Source organism: Prionailurus viverrinus, chromosome D1 (assembly GCF_022837055.1).
Source record: "Prionailurus viverrinus isolate Anna chromosome D1, UM_Priviv_1.0, whole genome shotgun sequence".
Taxonomy (NCBI): Eukaryota; Metazoa; Chordata; class Mammalia; order Carnivora; family Felidae; genus Prionailurus; species Prionailurus viverrinus.
In genome coordinates, this window is record NC_062570.1 from 89807509 (window position 1) to 89824174 (window position 16666).

The 16666-nt window shown below is 45.7% G+C and overlaps 1 protein-coding gene across 1 annotated transcript in view; it reads left to right on the forward strand.

The window, feature by feature from the left end:
• TRIM44 (tripartite motif containing 44) overlaps window positions 1-13388 on the forward strand; it is a 110618-nt gene extending 97230 nt beyond the window's left edge. Inside the window, exon 5 of the mRNA XM_047877551.1 lies at window positions 8774-13388. Within this exon, the coding sequence (XP_047733507.1) occupies window positions 8774-8801 (28 nt within the window). The 3' untranslated portion in view covers window positions 8802-13388. The remainder of the gene's footprint in view (window positions 1-8773) is intronic.
• The last annotated feature ends 3278 nt before the right edge of the window (window positions 13389-16666 follow it).

Below are 16666 nucleotides of genomic sequence, written 5' to 3' on the forward strand. Positions count from 1 at the left end.
AATATCCATGAGTCCATACTGATAGAAACTATTGAATAAATAAATAAAGAAGAGACAAATCTCATGTTCAGAAGAATTTACAATAATGTGTGCAGACACTCTGCCCTGATTGAGGGAGAAAACAACTCCTTACTCCGTAGGTGTGGTTTGCTCATAGTGACTTCCTTCCAGAATGTACAGTATGGGAAGTAGGGAAAGAGTAGCTTTCCGGTGAAAAACCTTAACAAGCACAGCCTGGGCCAAGCAATCAAGGTCAGCATCAGCAGTGCTAAGTCCTATTGCTGGCGACCTGGATATGTGATGAGAATAACAGGGCGTCTCTATAGTTCTCAAAGGCCCATAACCATGGCTTAATCATGACAAAAAGATCAGACAAATCCCAGCCAAGGGACAGTCTACAAAATACCTGGCCAGTACTCCTCGAAACTGCCAGTATTGTCAAAGATAAGAAAGTTGAGACACTGTCACATCCAAGAGGAGACTAAGGAGACATGATGACCAAATGAAATGTGGTACTTGGGTAAAATCTGGAACAGCACAAGAACATCAGAGAAAAACCAAGGAAATCTGAATAAAATACAGACTTCATTTAGTGCTAGTGTGCCAATATTGGTTCATTGTAAAAAACACACTTTGCTGATGTAAGATGTTAATAATAGAAAAAACTACATGTTGGAACCCTTGGGACTATCTTTGTAATTTTTCTGTAAATCTAAGGCTGCTATAAAAAATAAAGTTTATTTTAAAAACATGCCCTGTGACCCAGGTGTTTCCCTTCCTTCTCCTTTTGGAAATAATTAAGGATGAACCTGCAGATTCATCCACATAGATATGTGTCACAGAGGTGTGGGATAACAAGTGAGGATTAGAAATAATTTAAATGTCCAGGTACAGTAAATCCATACAATTCAGTCTTGGATCACAATCTTATAGACACGTATTTCCTTTCTTTTTTAAGTTTATTTACTTATTTTGAGAGAGAGAGAGAGAGAGAGAGAGAGAGAGAGAGAGAGAGAATCCCATGCAGGCTTTGTGCTGACAGGGCAGCGCCCACACAGGGCTTGACCTTAAGAATGGTGAGATCATGACCTGAGCCGAAACCAAGAGCCAGCCACTTAACTGAGCCACTCAGGCGCCCCTAGATATATATTTTCTTGATAAGAAAAGGTATTTATGATTGCTAGTTGAGTGGAAAAAGCAGATTCTGAAAGAGCCTGTGAAGCATGTATTTTTATGTATGCATGAAGGGGTAAAGATAAATATCTTTCAGTGTGTTAAAGGTAATTATCACTGATGCATAATGCTATGGATTTTTCTTTCTTTTCATGGAAGCAGTATTTGTTACAGAAAGTACAGATCAGCAAAAAGTAAAATGTTACTTTCTGAATTAAAAAAAAAAAAAGAAGGCTGGAAATGATTCCTTTATAAATCCAGCCGCAGCAACAGGAGACTCCATCCTAAGAAGGGAGTTCTGAGGGGCGCCTGGGTGGCTCAGTCGGTTAAGCGGCCGACTTCCGTTCAGGTCGTGATCTCATGGTTCGTGAGTTCCAGCCCCGCGTCGGGCTCTGTGCTGACAGCTCAGAGCCTGGAGTCTGTTTCAGATTCTGTGTCTCCCTCTCTCTGACCCTCCCCTGTTCATGTTCTGTCTCTCCCTGTCTCAAAAATAAATAAAACGTTAAAAAAAAAAAAAAAAAGAAGGGAGTTCTGAGAGTAGATGGGGCATTGGCAGGCTAGTGAGTGTCTCCCTACAGACATGCACCACCTGAACAGACCTGCTGGAACTGCCCCCTGCCCCCCCCCCCCCGGCTCCCATAGAAACAGGCCACCACCCACGTAGCCCCTGTGGAGTGCAAGAAGGGTAGCCACCTGTAAAAACAGCACACAGGTTGCAGGGTGCAGGGAGATCAAAGCTGGCACTGTGGTCAGAGGGTGGACCTGAGGCCAGGCTGGAGACCCAAGCCTCTCTCGGAGGCCCCCACACTGGTCTGTAAAGGCAGAGGCAGCTGGAGGGCTGAGATGCAAACCCAGTGTCTGTTGCCTTCTCCTCCTGTAGTAATCCTCCCCTTACCTGGCACTGTCTCATCCTAAAAAGAATTTGCGTGTACCTTCCATCGTATTACAACAACCCTTGGAAGTAGGTATCATCCCAATTTTCAGGGGAAAAAAATTAAGCCTCAGAAGACTTCATGGCTGTCACTTACTGACTGCATAACAGGGTGTCAAAAGATACAGGCCTATGTCACACCTCTTACCCAAGCCCAGTTGCCTATCTCAGGGTTCTGGAGACTGCATAATCTAGATCCACCATTTACCAACTGAGTTTACCCTGAGGAAGTTACGTACCTTTGCTTGGCCTCCATTTTCTCATCTGTAGAATGAAGATCATAATACCCATCCAAAAGCTACTATTAGGGTTTAGTGAGATTGTGTGTATAAATTGCTTAGCACAGCGCATGGACCATTAAGTCGGCCCTCTGTGAATAATGGTTATTATTGAAGAGAAGGTTCGTGGGATAAAGTAGAATGCGATCTGGGGAGAAGGATCCTTTTCCCCGTCTTTCCTGTGATTTGAGAAGGAAGATGCAGCAAGGCTGGAGCCACCTGAGACTTTTTTAAGAGCCGTGATGAACTGACAAGTCAGAGGGCTTTTGCTCCCACCAGGCTTTAGTTCTTGGCTCTCTGTAGTGGGTCCTAATCAAGCAGTGCTATTCAACAACCTGCTGTTTGGACCCCGCCAGAGAAAGAGGTGAAGGAACCTGGAACATTTGGGCCAGCCTTCAGATTGAGCTGGAGAGGGACAGGGAGAGGGACGTACACAGGAAGCAAGAGAGAAAACAGTATAAATGAGAGCCAGTTAATTAGCTCAGCGAGCCTGTGTGTCAGAAAGGAGCTTGGCTTTTGTCCGGTTTGGAATTTTCCTAAATTTCACTTAGAACGTGATGCATCCTGATTGCCCAGAGTCCCCCAGCAAAGCCAGGACTAAAACTTTGGAGTCCTCTCGTGTTTTTCTCAGTTAACCCGGGATAAACTGAGGACATTTCACTTCCTGTTATATTCATACCTCAGTTAGTTTCCATAGGCAGCGGCTAAAAACCGAAGTTCTAATTCTTTACAGCACGGTGACCCCTGCTCACTGGCAGGCTAGGGCAGGTGACAAGGGGCACAGATGTGGCTGTCCTGCTCTGTCTGGTGGAGGAGTGTTCCTGGATCTGGGCGTGCGGTCCACCCCCGAAGCCAGACCGGCCACACGCCTACTGGAACTGGGCAGCCACAGCCTCAGGTGGCTAATGGAGGCTGCCGGTGAGCTCCGTGACGATGCCTGTGTGGCTTCACTCTCGGAGACTACTAAATCTATCTTCTCAAATCTAACCTTCCTCCCTTGTTGATACCTCTTAATTTCTCTATCCTCTCGAGTTGAATAATCCTTTTACGGCAATAATGAATTAATAAATAGCCAAGGACTCAGCAGATAGGAGCGATGCCAAATCAAATTAAGTTGTATTATATTCTCAGGAAAAGAAGCTATTAAACTCGCGAGGTCAGAGTGCCGCACACCTCATTTATTAACGTCCTCTCATAAGCTGCCATCTCCGGAGACACGAGTGGAGAGGCTGAGCTCCTATCCGCGTGGACTGCCTGAAGAATCGCCACTCTTGTCAGCAGGTGCTCAGGGGCTGCGTGTGCCGGGGGCTGTGTTGTACCCCTGACAGATCCCTCGATTTCACGCAATCCCTCCTCCACAGCGTGCCTGGCTGACCGAGGGGGCACGGCCTTCTGCTGGCTGGGGCTCCCTAGTCCCATCCCAGCCCTAACCCGCTGTGACCCTGGCTCCCCGGCCAGGGGTGTGTCAGATGGCATGCCACTCTCCCAGTCCGGATTTAGGGGCTCTCGGTTCCTTAGCGAAACTTTGTCTCCTACCTGCTAAAATTATTTAGAAAAAATTAGGTGCCAGGGCGCCTGGTTGGCTCAGTCGGTGAAGCGTCCAACCCTTGATTTTGGCTCAGGTCATGCCCCCAGGGTGGTGAGCTCAAGCCCCGTGTTGGGCTCTGAGCTGAGTGTGGAGTCTGCTGAGGATTCACTCGCTCTCTCTGCCCCTCCCCCACTCATTCTTTTTCTCTTTCTCTCTCTGCCCCCTCCCCCACTTGTGCTGTCTCCCTCTCTCTTTCTCTCTCTCTCTCAAAAAAGAAAACTTACATGCCTCCTTGTCCAGTTTAAAGTTAACTCCTGAAATTACATATCAAGTATAGATAGTTCAAAGGGTGTGATATCTGACATGTGACATGGGATGAGCCTTGCCCATGTTTTTGGCAAAGCTCTGGCACTGCCTATGAAGTTGATGGGCAAGATTCGCTACATAATCTAACTGGCAGAGGTCTTTGTGGTCAAACCGTCCAGCCAGATCAGTCTTGCTTTCTGTCAGATCCAAGTCGGATTACCTTTTTTAAATTCAAATAGCAGTACATACATCGTGACAAGCATCTGACTTCTGAATGTGAACCCTTAGGTCTGTGGACAGACAGGAGCACACAACGGCCAAGAGTTTGTCGCCTGGGCAAAATGAAGGATTGTGTCCTTGATTGTGTCTTGCCTTGCTCTCCTAGGACTCTCTTAGAGGCAAGGAATTTGAAAATTGTCCCCTGGTAAGAGTCAGGAGGGTGAGAGGCGTGCATTTATTTTCTGAAGGGCAGGACGGTGATTGTGCAGGCGGGAGTGGCCTACAGTGGGGACTTAAGAGACCATGGGCACGTTCTTCGACAAGTGAGGCTTGTTGGGTTTAAAAAAATTTTTTTTAATGTTTTTATTTATTTTTGAGACAGAGAGAGACAGAGCATGAGCAGGGGAGGGGCAGAGAGAGAGGGAGACACAGAATCCGAAGCAGGCTCCAGGCTCTGAGCTGTCAGCACAGAGCCCAACGCAGGGCTCAAACCCACGAACCGCGAGATCGTGACCTGAGCTGAAGTCGGACGCTCAACCGACTGAGCCACCCAGGCGCCCCAACAAGTGAGTTTTAAGAAAGAGTACACATGGAAGTTAAGGATCTAGACCTGTAGTTCCTTAAAAATCACACATGCCTTCATACCCCCTGGAGGATCATTATGTACCACAAGGATATGTGTGCCCCAGTTTAAAACCCCTGCTTTTAGCTACAACAGCATTCTCCAACTACGTCAGTCTGTGACTGCAGCCAGTGAACTAAGCTTCACTCGGTATTTGTCTTCACTCCTGTTTGGCAGAGACCTGTCAGCTGGAAGGGTCAGAACCACAGAACTCAGCCTTTCTTTCTATTCAGTACCTGTATTTCGTCAGGTCTGAAGCTGTCATTAAAATAAAAACAAAACTCCTCAAACAAGCAAAGAAAGGCACTGTTGCTCTCCAGAAACGTAAGGGCATTTGCGGATAGGGACACATTTGCTCCGGAGTGTAGTGTTTCAGATGCCAGGACCAGGAACATTGAAGGAGTTAGGAGGAGGCGGGAGGTATTGATTCAGGGACAGAAGGCAGGTAGGTTGAAGAAAGGAGCCCACGTTTTTAATCATTTATATTACATGAAATACATAGAACTTTCACAATAAACCTGTAAGATTAGATAGAAATACCATGAGGAAAACAGACTCGGAGAGGTTGAGTAACTCACCCAAGCCCACAGCTCATTAGTGTCAGAGCAGAGATTTGAACCTAGTTCAGTCTTGGTGACTTCAAAGTCCTATAATGCTGCCTCTCTCATTGGTCAATACCTACGATAGAGTGGGCTGTCTTTCCTTTTTTTTTTTTTAATTAAGTATTTTATTTATTTTATTTAACTATTCTGGAGTAGTTCACGTGAACGGGCTGTCTTTCTAACACCCTTAGTTCATTCTCAAAACAACAACAATGACATCAATAACAACGCGGACAATAGGAGGAATTTCCGTAACATCCGAGTACCAATCCAATTATAAATCTAAATCTAAATGTGATCAGCAGATGTTTCAAGAGGAAGATGTTAAGTGGCTGAGGTAGAAGGCTGTGTTACTTCCCTAGGAGAGAGTAAAGACTTTCATAGACTGTTTGAGATAAAGTCTTATGAACACATACCAGCTTATATACGGAAGAAGCGTTATATATACCAGCTTATATACGGAAGAAGCGTTCCGGAGATGCTATCTCATACTAATTGGATTGTGTAACTTTCCAGAAGAGACCACACACAAAGTGAGCAAAGTTCTGTGTTACCGATTCACCTCAGATCCTTTTTCTTCTTCATTATTGTGAAAAAGAGCTTGTTTGTTAATTGTGAAAATAAATATGCTGTATTTGAAGATACAAAATTTCTCTCTCTCTCTCCCTTCCCCACATTTCTCTCCTTCCCCTCTCCCTCCTCTCCCCCCGCCCCTCATCTGCAAGGCTGTAAAGTCTATGAGGACAGCTACTGTGTCCATCATTCATTGTTGTGCCTAGCATCATGCCTAACACATAGTAGACAGTCAATAAGGATTTAGCAAATGAAAGAATCAGTGATATGCCAGAATCTAAGGTCTCATGCTTCTAAACTAGGAGATGAACTATATCTTTCAGACTCCAGAATAGATCTCTTTTAGGGTCATGAGAAAAGATTCTGTCAGTCAGGGCGTCTGATCCTTTCCCCGAGCCAACCCTGCAAGTCTTGGAATAAAGAACCTAGCAACTAGAAAAGCACTCAATTTACTTTTAATTTTATTATACTCAGTTTGGGAGGAAGGGTTGTTGACCTTTTTGTGAATATGATGAAAATTATGGCCTTTCTGAAACAAAGGAACACACAGACAAAATTTGATGTACAATTTAAGTAGGTTCATGAACCCTTTAAACTATGCATCTCAAGTTAAGAATGCTAAAGAGTGAAATGCAGCTTAAGGAAAGGGCACAGTCAGCCTGCCAGGCCTCTCATATTTGAAGGAAAGTTGACAAGAGAACAATAAGAGCTTGCTTTGGATATAGTACCAAAGGGGAGACTATGGCGCCAGTTCCAGCCGTGCCTCGATTCTGGTGAGACACTTTCGTAAAAGACCCTTTGTTCCCTTTGGGACAGATGCCACCAAACACTACTCCTGAATGACAGTCCACTGTCCAGCCCTTCCTAGCGTGCACCCTTCATCCTGTGATTGGACCACAGGCAGGAAAAGGGGAGAAATAAGGCAGAGTTTTGGATAGTGCAGGTTGCTGAGTTTTTGGCTCCTAGAGTACACTTACATTAATTTCACGCTCTGTGTCTCGAAATGTTTTTGTTCTTAGCGGAAGCACTACAAGTCTGTTGCCTGGGATATTTTCCTTTCTCCCAAATGGATGCAAGAAAGCACAGATTTTATATGGACGTAGATAATCTGTCACGAGATGAAACATTTCTAGGTCATAGCTGGGAGTGGATGCACCCCAGACCTTCCCTTTTCTCCAGCTCCTATCTCTACCGGAGGAAGATTTTTTTCTGCCCTTGTAAGCAGCCCCCACCCCTCCACTTCACTACTTCAGATTTCATCCAGCCCATACTAATCATTAAGTTTTAAGGACACAGACCTCACTGGTGACTGAGGATTTTCTACCTCTCAGCTTCACTTTCTTCATCTGCAAAGTGGGGTAACGCCACCCGTCCCTATGTTCTGGGATCATCGTGAGCAGCGCTTAGCTCAGGGTCCCTGGCACACAGTAGGCACGTGATCAAGTTGACTCGTCTGATGTTAAGGACAGTGGCCTCTAGGAGCAGAGGAGGAGAAACCAGGCAAGTTTGCTCTTTATGCCCTTCGTAGTGGGCTCACTTCTGCCCCTGCCCTTTTCTTACCCAGTCCCTATACCAACAGTGTTCCCTTCTGGGACCGAGCCAGGGAGGCTCGAACCTCAGGCGCCCGAGGTCCTAGCCATGCCTCTGGGACTCATAGCTCACTTTTTTGGCGCCTGAAATATCACTGACATTTAGGACACCCTGGTCAGGGCAGTAATAAGTATTCCTTTCAGCTCCCTCCTTTCCTCCCTTCCTGTTGTTTTTACTTCTCACTCCCTTTTTGACAACAACTATTTCTTGAGCACTTCTCTGTGCCTAGCACAATACCAACGCTAGATACTGCTAATAAAATATTAGATAGTGCTAATAAAATAAACAGTGTTGCTACTCTTGTAGGCTCCAGTCAGAGGTAGAGTGGAGAGTAAATAGCAGACAATTCATAGGATGTGATAAGGGCAATTAAAGAAATAAAAGGGGGGGATGACCAGGGGATCCTACTTAGATCGAGTGAGTTCCTTCCCTGAAGAGGTGACATTTGAGCCCTGTGACTGTCCTGGGGCGGGACTTGACACGTTTGCTTGATTCCAAATGAGAAGTGCTGTTGGCCAGTGCAGAGACAGAGCTTCTCTTTGTTTTTCTCTCCTAACAATAGAGGATTTAAGGCTTAGGGGAAGTCAAACTGCTGATTTTTACTAGCTTTTTGTCAAGTAAGCTTAAAAAATATTATGACCTTCACCTGCGCCTTCATAGCTATTCACTTACTGTGTACCAGGCATCGTGTACTTTACATATATTATCTTATTTATTTAATTCTCCAATAACCCAGTAAAGCAGGGTTTATCATCAAAGTTATCCCTGTAGTCAAAGAAATCAGAACTTAGAGAAGCTAACTAACTTTCCCATGGCCAACGGCCCAACGGTGGTAGCTGAGGACTGGGGTCCAGGTGGGTCTGAGAACAGGGCCTGTGCCCTCAGCCAGTAGACTAGGCTACCCCCCTTCTTGTGAGGCCGTAACTCACCTGGTTCTCCTTTCCTCTGCAGCGGTGCCAGTGAAGACGAGGACACATGAAGGCTTGCTGTCCCCAGTGGAAACTCCTCCCTCCCCCTGTGTGTATGTGACGGCGTGTATGTAACAGCTTCTGATTTCTGTGAAAGCTGCCCAGCAACAAACGTCCTTCCACCGGATCCATCCCCAGGTCCACAGCAGGCACGCATCTGTCCAAGGGATGACCAACTTTATTGTCACTGACTGTGCTTGTCATTCTCTTGTCATGGTAGGTCAAGGAAAAGTGCCCCTGTGATCAACCAGGAGCAGTTAATTAAGAAGCGTCCTTCAGGTAGTCCCTCAATGGCTGCTTTGAACTTACTCAGGAAAGCCAGCCCTTGGAATATCGTATACCCAGACAGCATCGCTTCATCTGGAAGGATCTGGAATAATCTTGAAGGGCAGTCAGGACTTTTTCCCTACCTGCGAATAAAACCCCACTTTATTTATACTGAAGCATGAAATAATGGGGGAGGGGCAAAGTAGGGCTCTGTAGATAGTTTCTGAAAGTCCCATTATACAGTTGTGAAAATGTGGTTCCATGAAGTAAGATGGGTGGCCTGAAGATGGGGTTGGAGAAAGAGTTAAAAGTTTGAAATACAGAGATATTTTTAGTATATGAGGTTATCCAGCACTTCAGATCCATAATTCAGTGCTGTGGAAATGAAAAAAATGATTGAAGAGGTGGAAAGGAAATGACTTTAAAAAAAAAAAAAAGGACCAAAGAGATCTGATTAAAAGTTGAAATCAGTATTTCTGAACTCAAATTGCCTGAGTTTCCAAAATAGTCACTAAAGGATCTGATGGAGCCTGAGTTATTTGGGTGAATTCTGCCAGTTTTCTGGGTCTTGTCACAACATGAAGTCTGCAGTGTATATTGCAAAGTGGGAATTTTTCAGTGTAGGTTTTTGGTGCCCTCGCCCCAACCCCCTTGGCCTCATTTGGCTTAAATGCAGTGTAGGGAGAGTTCTTATCGCTCTGGTGTGCTGAGTCAAGCCCCGTCTCCCAGCAGGTGCACCCACCTTTCACTCCAGCTGGAACCCCTCTTCCCATGGCACCCCACCCACCGGCCTTCGGACCCTCTCCTGCAGCCAGGCTCTCCCCTCTCGAGTACCATGAGCAGAGGCACACCGTGGTTGTACTTCCAGCCCTTCCCCACTCCCGAGTCACATTTCCTTACCATCAGGTTTTCTATTCCCAAGTAAGCCATGATTTCTAGGGAGTGCAAACCCGCAAGCTAAAGAACCTGCATTTTCTCAGACATCAGTTTATGGCTTGGAGTTAGGGGATGCCCTTACTTTTAGATGAAACAGTTAATTATGAAATAGAATGTTCGTACACGCAGTTAAGATAAAATGGGACACTTCCCAGGGAATTCTTATTTACGAGTGGGGTGTATGTGTTCCCTGTCCTCTGCCTTTAGCGGTATTTTGGTGTTCACTCCCGAGAAGTACAATCGGAACTGTATCCACGCAGCTGACTCAGGGCCTCGACTTCTAGTTGCCTCCGCAGCAGAGCTGAAGGCATCTGCCCTGGAGAAATCCCTCTCCTCCTGCCTGCCTGTGACGTGTACCTATCACAGAGCTTTAGGGCCAGCTGGTTTGGGGGGGGGGGGCGGTTTTGAGGCCGAAGCAATACTTACTGTAGGAAGCCTATTTATGTCATTGTCCAATCCTGTGTTTGCTATGAAACTATTTCTTTGAGGCCAGGAAGCTACTGGGCATATCTGCTGCTGGGTTAGGATTACCCTGACTCACTACATATGTTAGGATGTTGGGACCAAGAGTCCTTTGGGCAGTTAAAAAAAAATAACATATATATATATATTTTTCTCTCAAACTGGTAGTCAACAAATGGCTAAGACAGTTTTGGTGCTTTCCCTATCTGCCTGCAAAGACTGGAGAATTTGGCATACCACTAATGACAACCCCCAGCCTCACCCAACAGAACTCCCCAAAAAGGACCAGGGGCCACTCTTACAAGAGTTTAAAAACCAACAGATTAAGAACACTTGAGGATTTGGATGCTTGTGTTCGTCTTTCCCCAATAATTATTGTTGAATCTCCCAAGTAGTAGCCTTATCTTAGCAATGGACAGACCATTGGCTCCTCCATACCTGATTATATGTTATTACTTAAAGTCAGTTTCTGGGAAACTCGAGCATGTATGCGGTAGATACGAACAGAAGTATAAAAATACATGCCAGCCTATCTCCGTATGTTATCATATCTCTGTAATCCTCAAGGAAAGCACTTTTGCTTTTACTTAGGATTTCAGATTTGCTCGATGGGCTCCTGCTGTCTTCAGCACCTGATAAAACTTTAACCAGGGAAGCATTAAACATGGTGCAACAGCTTCTGCCCAGGCTCCTGAGTTCCTGCCAGCAGCATTTATCAATGTAAGAACGAGGATGCTTCCTCCAGTGGCACCAGCACCCCCCCTGGAGCCAGAGCGTGCTGCTCAGACTCAAGCCCCAGCAGGATGAGGCCTTACTGCCAGGTCAGTAACAGTTAGAGTGCTCGAAAGTGTGTGCTGACCGACTGCAGGCTGTGGGGGGAGGGGTGGGTGTTGCAGAAATCCCCGGGGAGAAGTCACCGAGGGAGGCAGGTCATGAGTGTGTCCAGAACGAATTGGGTCCCCACAGCGATCCCTGGCTGCTTTCCAAAGTTTGGTTCTCTGGAGGCTGAGAGTGGGTTTGTCCTTTGATTTGATATCATTGAATCCAGGGCGATTCTAAGAAGTCCTTAGAGTCTCAGCTGTGGGGGGAGAAATGACCTATATTGAGGACCAGCTGTGAGCCAGGCCCTGCCCTCGCCCCAGTTTGTCAGCTGATAAAACGGATGTGGAGTGGAAGACCCCGTTGCCCTGAGTTACACAGCTAGAAGTATTGGAGCCAGATTTTGATCCCAGCTCTCCCTCACTTTGTGGTGGTCGGTGGCACATCGACGATACAGAGGGAGGAGGAGGCCTCAGACCCCCCCCCCCCCACTGCAGTCCGACCATCCCACTTTATGGATTCTTTTCCAAAATTACATTTCATGGCTATCCTTTGGGCTCAGAAATGGCATCGAGGTAGCCTCATTCTGCCACTGTAGCAGATACATGAAGTCCACATTGCTAACTTGAGCCTGCCCCCAGGAGCTGGGGGAGCCTTTCCTTTTTGGCGCCATCCCCCAGAAATGAGAGTTTTTCTAGGCCTTCAAGAGTAGGGAAGTTCTTAGAAATGGTCCAAGTGAAGAGGGTTCTGCTAAGTTTATTTGAAAATGTCTGCTGCTGCACTGCCACAGAGAAGGCAGTCTTCCTATTTTAGCCCAGCCTGTCCTGTGCTCTTTGACGATGTGTTAACTCAAAGTTCGGTGAATCTAGACTTTCCTGCTGATACCTGCTATGGACATGTGTACACACACACACACACACACACACACACACACACACACACACTGAGTACATATGTTTGTGTAAATGACAAGGGTACATACATAGACCCTCACACACACATAGTGGAGGAACTCAGGGGAGACCGGGGCGGCCCCCTCCTGATCCTGTGTACCACAGCACCACCGTGGAGGCTTCTGCCAGCCCCGATCACAAGTGTCACCACATAGTGGGAGCTCAGGAGCTTGCTTACAAGGTGCTCACGAGAAGAACAGCTCCTTGGCAGAGGTTGTCGGCTCCTAAAGCACGGGGCCAAGGTGGGCTCCAGCCCTGCTCTGAGATGTCTAACGATATGGGAAACGATAGCCCAGCCATTTTGAGGACCCAGGAGTCTGCCCACTCCAGTCAGGACTGAGGGCACAGCTACAGAGTTTGTGACTTGTGCTGGTGGCAGGGTATAGGAAGTCCTCCCCTCCCCCCACCTAGAAAGTGTTCTCTTGCCAACACCTGAAGTTTCATACACACATAATGGCTGTTTAGTACATGCTTTGTAATCAGAAAATCGGTTGCATGTTTGCTGTGTGCCTAGCCCATCTGGACTTCCGTTGAAAACACAAATCTCTTTAGGGATGACACAGCCCAGACTTAAGAGAGAGAGAAGAGACTCGAGATCTCATTAATATGGCCTACACCCAGCAGTGCTCTGAAGCCCCCACCCAGCCCATTCCCAGACTCAGGCCCAGGGGGCCTGCCTGGTGGAAGAGTAGCATTTGGAACTGAACACACACCAGAAGCAGCACAAGGAGTGCCGGGGCAGGAAAATGAAAACAAATTGAGACACTTGTGGGTATAAAGGTGCAAAACATGCCACAGAGCCCATGCTGGGGTTGATAGGACCTTGAGGGGACAGTGGACTTATATTAACAGGAATCAAACCTGACCAGTGTTTGTACAGTGACGGGCCATACTGCATGGGTGGGGACAAGCAACGAATCCGTTGTCCTCTGCCTGTTTTCCTGTGCACAGTCACATTCCCTCCTTACCTTCTCCTTCCACCCTTCACGTTAAACAAGGGAACACTCGCTCTTCCAAGGGAATTACACATTTGAGTTAATGTTTCAGTATATCATTTTCATACTGTAAATTATTTTGTAAGAGAGATTTACCGCTATCCCAGGATGTTTGGACTCAGCGCCCCTGTGCATTTGGAAATCAATAAACTATTACTGGAAATACCATTCGTCTCTGAGAGTTGTGCACAAAGGAGCCTGCTAGGTGTAAATATTCATGATGATCTCCATCCTTAACTGTGGGGATGTTGGAGACGGTGATGTGTGGTTATTAGATACGGACGCTCATTTACTCCTGACTTCTCCAGAGTGGTTTTGGAGATCTCTGGGAAGGGGCAAGTGGATACACTTAAAGTCGTCGTTATTTACAGATATGTTTTCTCCTCAAAGTAAAACAATCCATGCCTAGGTTAAATTTTCTGAGCAAAGTTAGATTATAACCCAAAGAATACTTGATCCTGAATGATATTTTCAAGTAATATTAAAGCTTTACAATTTGGATTAACCAGGGGGTACATCAGATTTTAATTTTTATATTTTCTAGAAATAAAAAATCTTTGGTAGAGAAAATTACAGGTAGGCCAGCAAAAACATCTTTGTGGAACCTTGGAGCTATACATGTGAGATATATATATATATATATATATATATATATATATATATATATATTTAAGTAGGCTTCACGCCCAGCATGAAGCCCAACACAGGCTTAAACTCATGACCCTGAGATCAAGACCTGAACTGAGATCAAGAGTCGGACGCTTAACTGACTGAGCCATCTAGGTGCCCCCCAACTTCCACCTGTGGGGGCTGCAGTGAAACCAAAAGTCATATGCACAGAGACAAAATGTGAGAACCCAGGAGAGTAGACACTTTGTGAACCAAAAGTGCAAGTCCTGCCTAAAGGCATTACAATTCACTGTATAAAAACCCCTCCTAAAACCCACCGCCAGGCGTGTCTGGAGGAGCTGCGATTTATGAACCCTACCCTGAATTTCCTTTGAACAAATTTGTCTCCATCAGACCTCGTTAGTTAGCTGGGGGACTGTGTGAACTTCGGAGAAATTGTCCAAGATACGGAGGCGAGTCGGTCACTCAAGGTCGCCTGGCGAGCCACACCGACAGAGCCAGGACAGCAGACTCACTGTCTCCTGTAGCGTCTCCTCCTTCCCCTCTCCGGTTGCTGAGGCCATTTCTGCCTGGTGAGACAGGGTTGCCAAGCCCTGTAGCACTCAAGAGTCTCATGTTTTAACAAACCACAACGTGTTTGGAGGTTTCCTTCCCTACTGCCCGGTGCCAGTATCTCAACACCACATCCCATTGCCCCAGCCCTTTCTCGTTTTATTGTCTTTCCCTCGGAAAGCTACAACTCTACTTTGTTTCATTGATCTTTGCTTGGTTCAACTTCCAGGTGGCCCCATTTCCTTTACACTCATAAAAGGGTGAAATTGCAGCTTGTCTGGGACATCTGGCCCGGGAGAAAGCCAGGCTGCCAATCTTGGAAGAAAATATCACAGAAAAACAAACAAAAAAAAAAAACGAAAAGACCACTTAAAGTCAGTAACTGGCTGTGCCGAGTATCTGTACTTGTTAAAAACTGCAATCTCCAGTTTTAAATCCTTGTGTTAATAATACTAGCTACCGTTTAATGAGCTCTTTCTCCGGGCCAGGCACTGGCCTCGTTGCTTCACACATTATCTTATTTAATTCTCAGAGCACTGGCATTATCATCTCCTATTTTCTTGCACAAGAATCAGATTTAGAGAGTTAGATGCTCTGCCCAAGGTCACATCCTAATAAATGAGAAGCCAGGATTTAAATCTAGCTCTAAAAGGGTTCACAACCCCTTGTCTTAATCTTTCGCGCTCAGTGGCACAGAGTCTGCCTTGTGTTGGTGAATAACACCCCGACCACCACACATACAGTAAGGCCGTGGGGCAGCAGACTTGGACCTTTTTTGTTAGGTCTTGCTCTGTACAGTCTACAGATGCACAGGGTACATAAGGGGAGGAGGGCTAAGGATGGCAGTGGAAACCTCTTTTAACCTGAAACTGCACTTTGGGAGGGAGGGAGCTATTAGATTTTCTTCGTTTCCTTTATTCCAAGGCCGTAAATCGTGAAATCATCAGAAGAGGCAAAGCCGTGGCTTCTGTCATAGTCTTAGAATCCCAAAAGTCAGCCAGCTGTGACACTGAGTCTGTAATTTAATTAAACATCTTGAAGCTGTCTCCAACAGATTGATGTCGGGCCAGCTTCATATTCTCGGAGAGGACTGCAAAAAGGGCTTGTCTATCTTACAGTCCATTTACTGAGTGTCGCCATCGTGGCCACAGCACACAGCAGGCCATTTGCCTTACAAAAATGGCCCACAAACTTCACACCAGTTTGGGGACTCAGTAGCTACTCATTTACCTACAGCTCAGCCATCTGCCGGTTTCACTTATCCTCATTTCTGGAAGATGAAATCCAAACAAGTGCTCTGACCATGAGTAATTGAGACAGAACTGGAAAAATCTGGAACCTCTGCTGGACCCACTCACAAGTGACTGAGCACGAGGAAGTGACAAGCCAGGCCCCTGACCAGTTGAAATAAATGCTACAAAGCAAATACGTAAGAGAAAGGCCATACATCCACCCATCAAGCCTCTTCTCAGAAACTATTCCTACATCACACATAGTTCTAAATGTTTGACATCTGGTTTTCAAGTCTACCACAGATTAAATAGAAGGGTGAGAAACAGACTCCTAGAGGAAACTTAGGTCAAGAAGGAAAAAGCAATAGAAAACACAAAAACATGTAAGTCTACGGAAGAGCTCAAACTGCACTATTTAGTGCTCAGAACAGCTCCACACACATCTCAATTCCTGAAGGGGATTGCTGTATTATAGGACAATATAATCATATTCAAAACGATGACCCTGAGCATCACACCTAGAGAAATGAAATCGTGCCCAGAAAGAAGGCAAGAATTTGCATATCAAACATTTTAGAGGTGTTCATATCATAAATGGTACAAAACAAAATAAAACAAACACCTTTAGGGGTTTTAGCAATAAACCTCTGAGCATTTAGCTAAACAAAACATCCCCCCCTACCTGAGGTTTTATTGTTCCTTGAGCCTCTAGTGTTTAGAGAGTTTTTGCCGTAACTTTGCAAGTGACTTTCATGCTACAGCGCTTTGCATATAATGGCATGAACAATGCAAGTGCCAGGCTTCCAATGTGATGAATAAAACTAATAACCAGAATACAGGTCAAATTCTGTGACAACAAATACTGCTACTATAAAAATCACTTAAGCATCCCTGTTATCTCTAAGGCCCTGTCAATTGCCCATTTATTTCAAGCAATAGTCATTACAATCAAATTGGAGTATAATAAAAAGAAACTGGACCCTCACCACAAGTTGGATGTAACACGATTTAACCTGTAGTAACACATTCT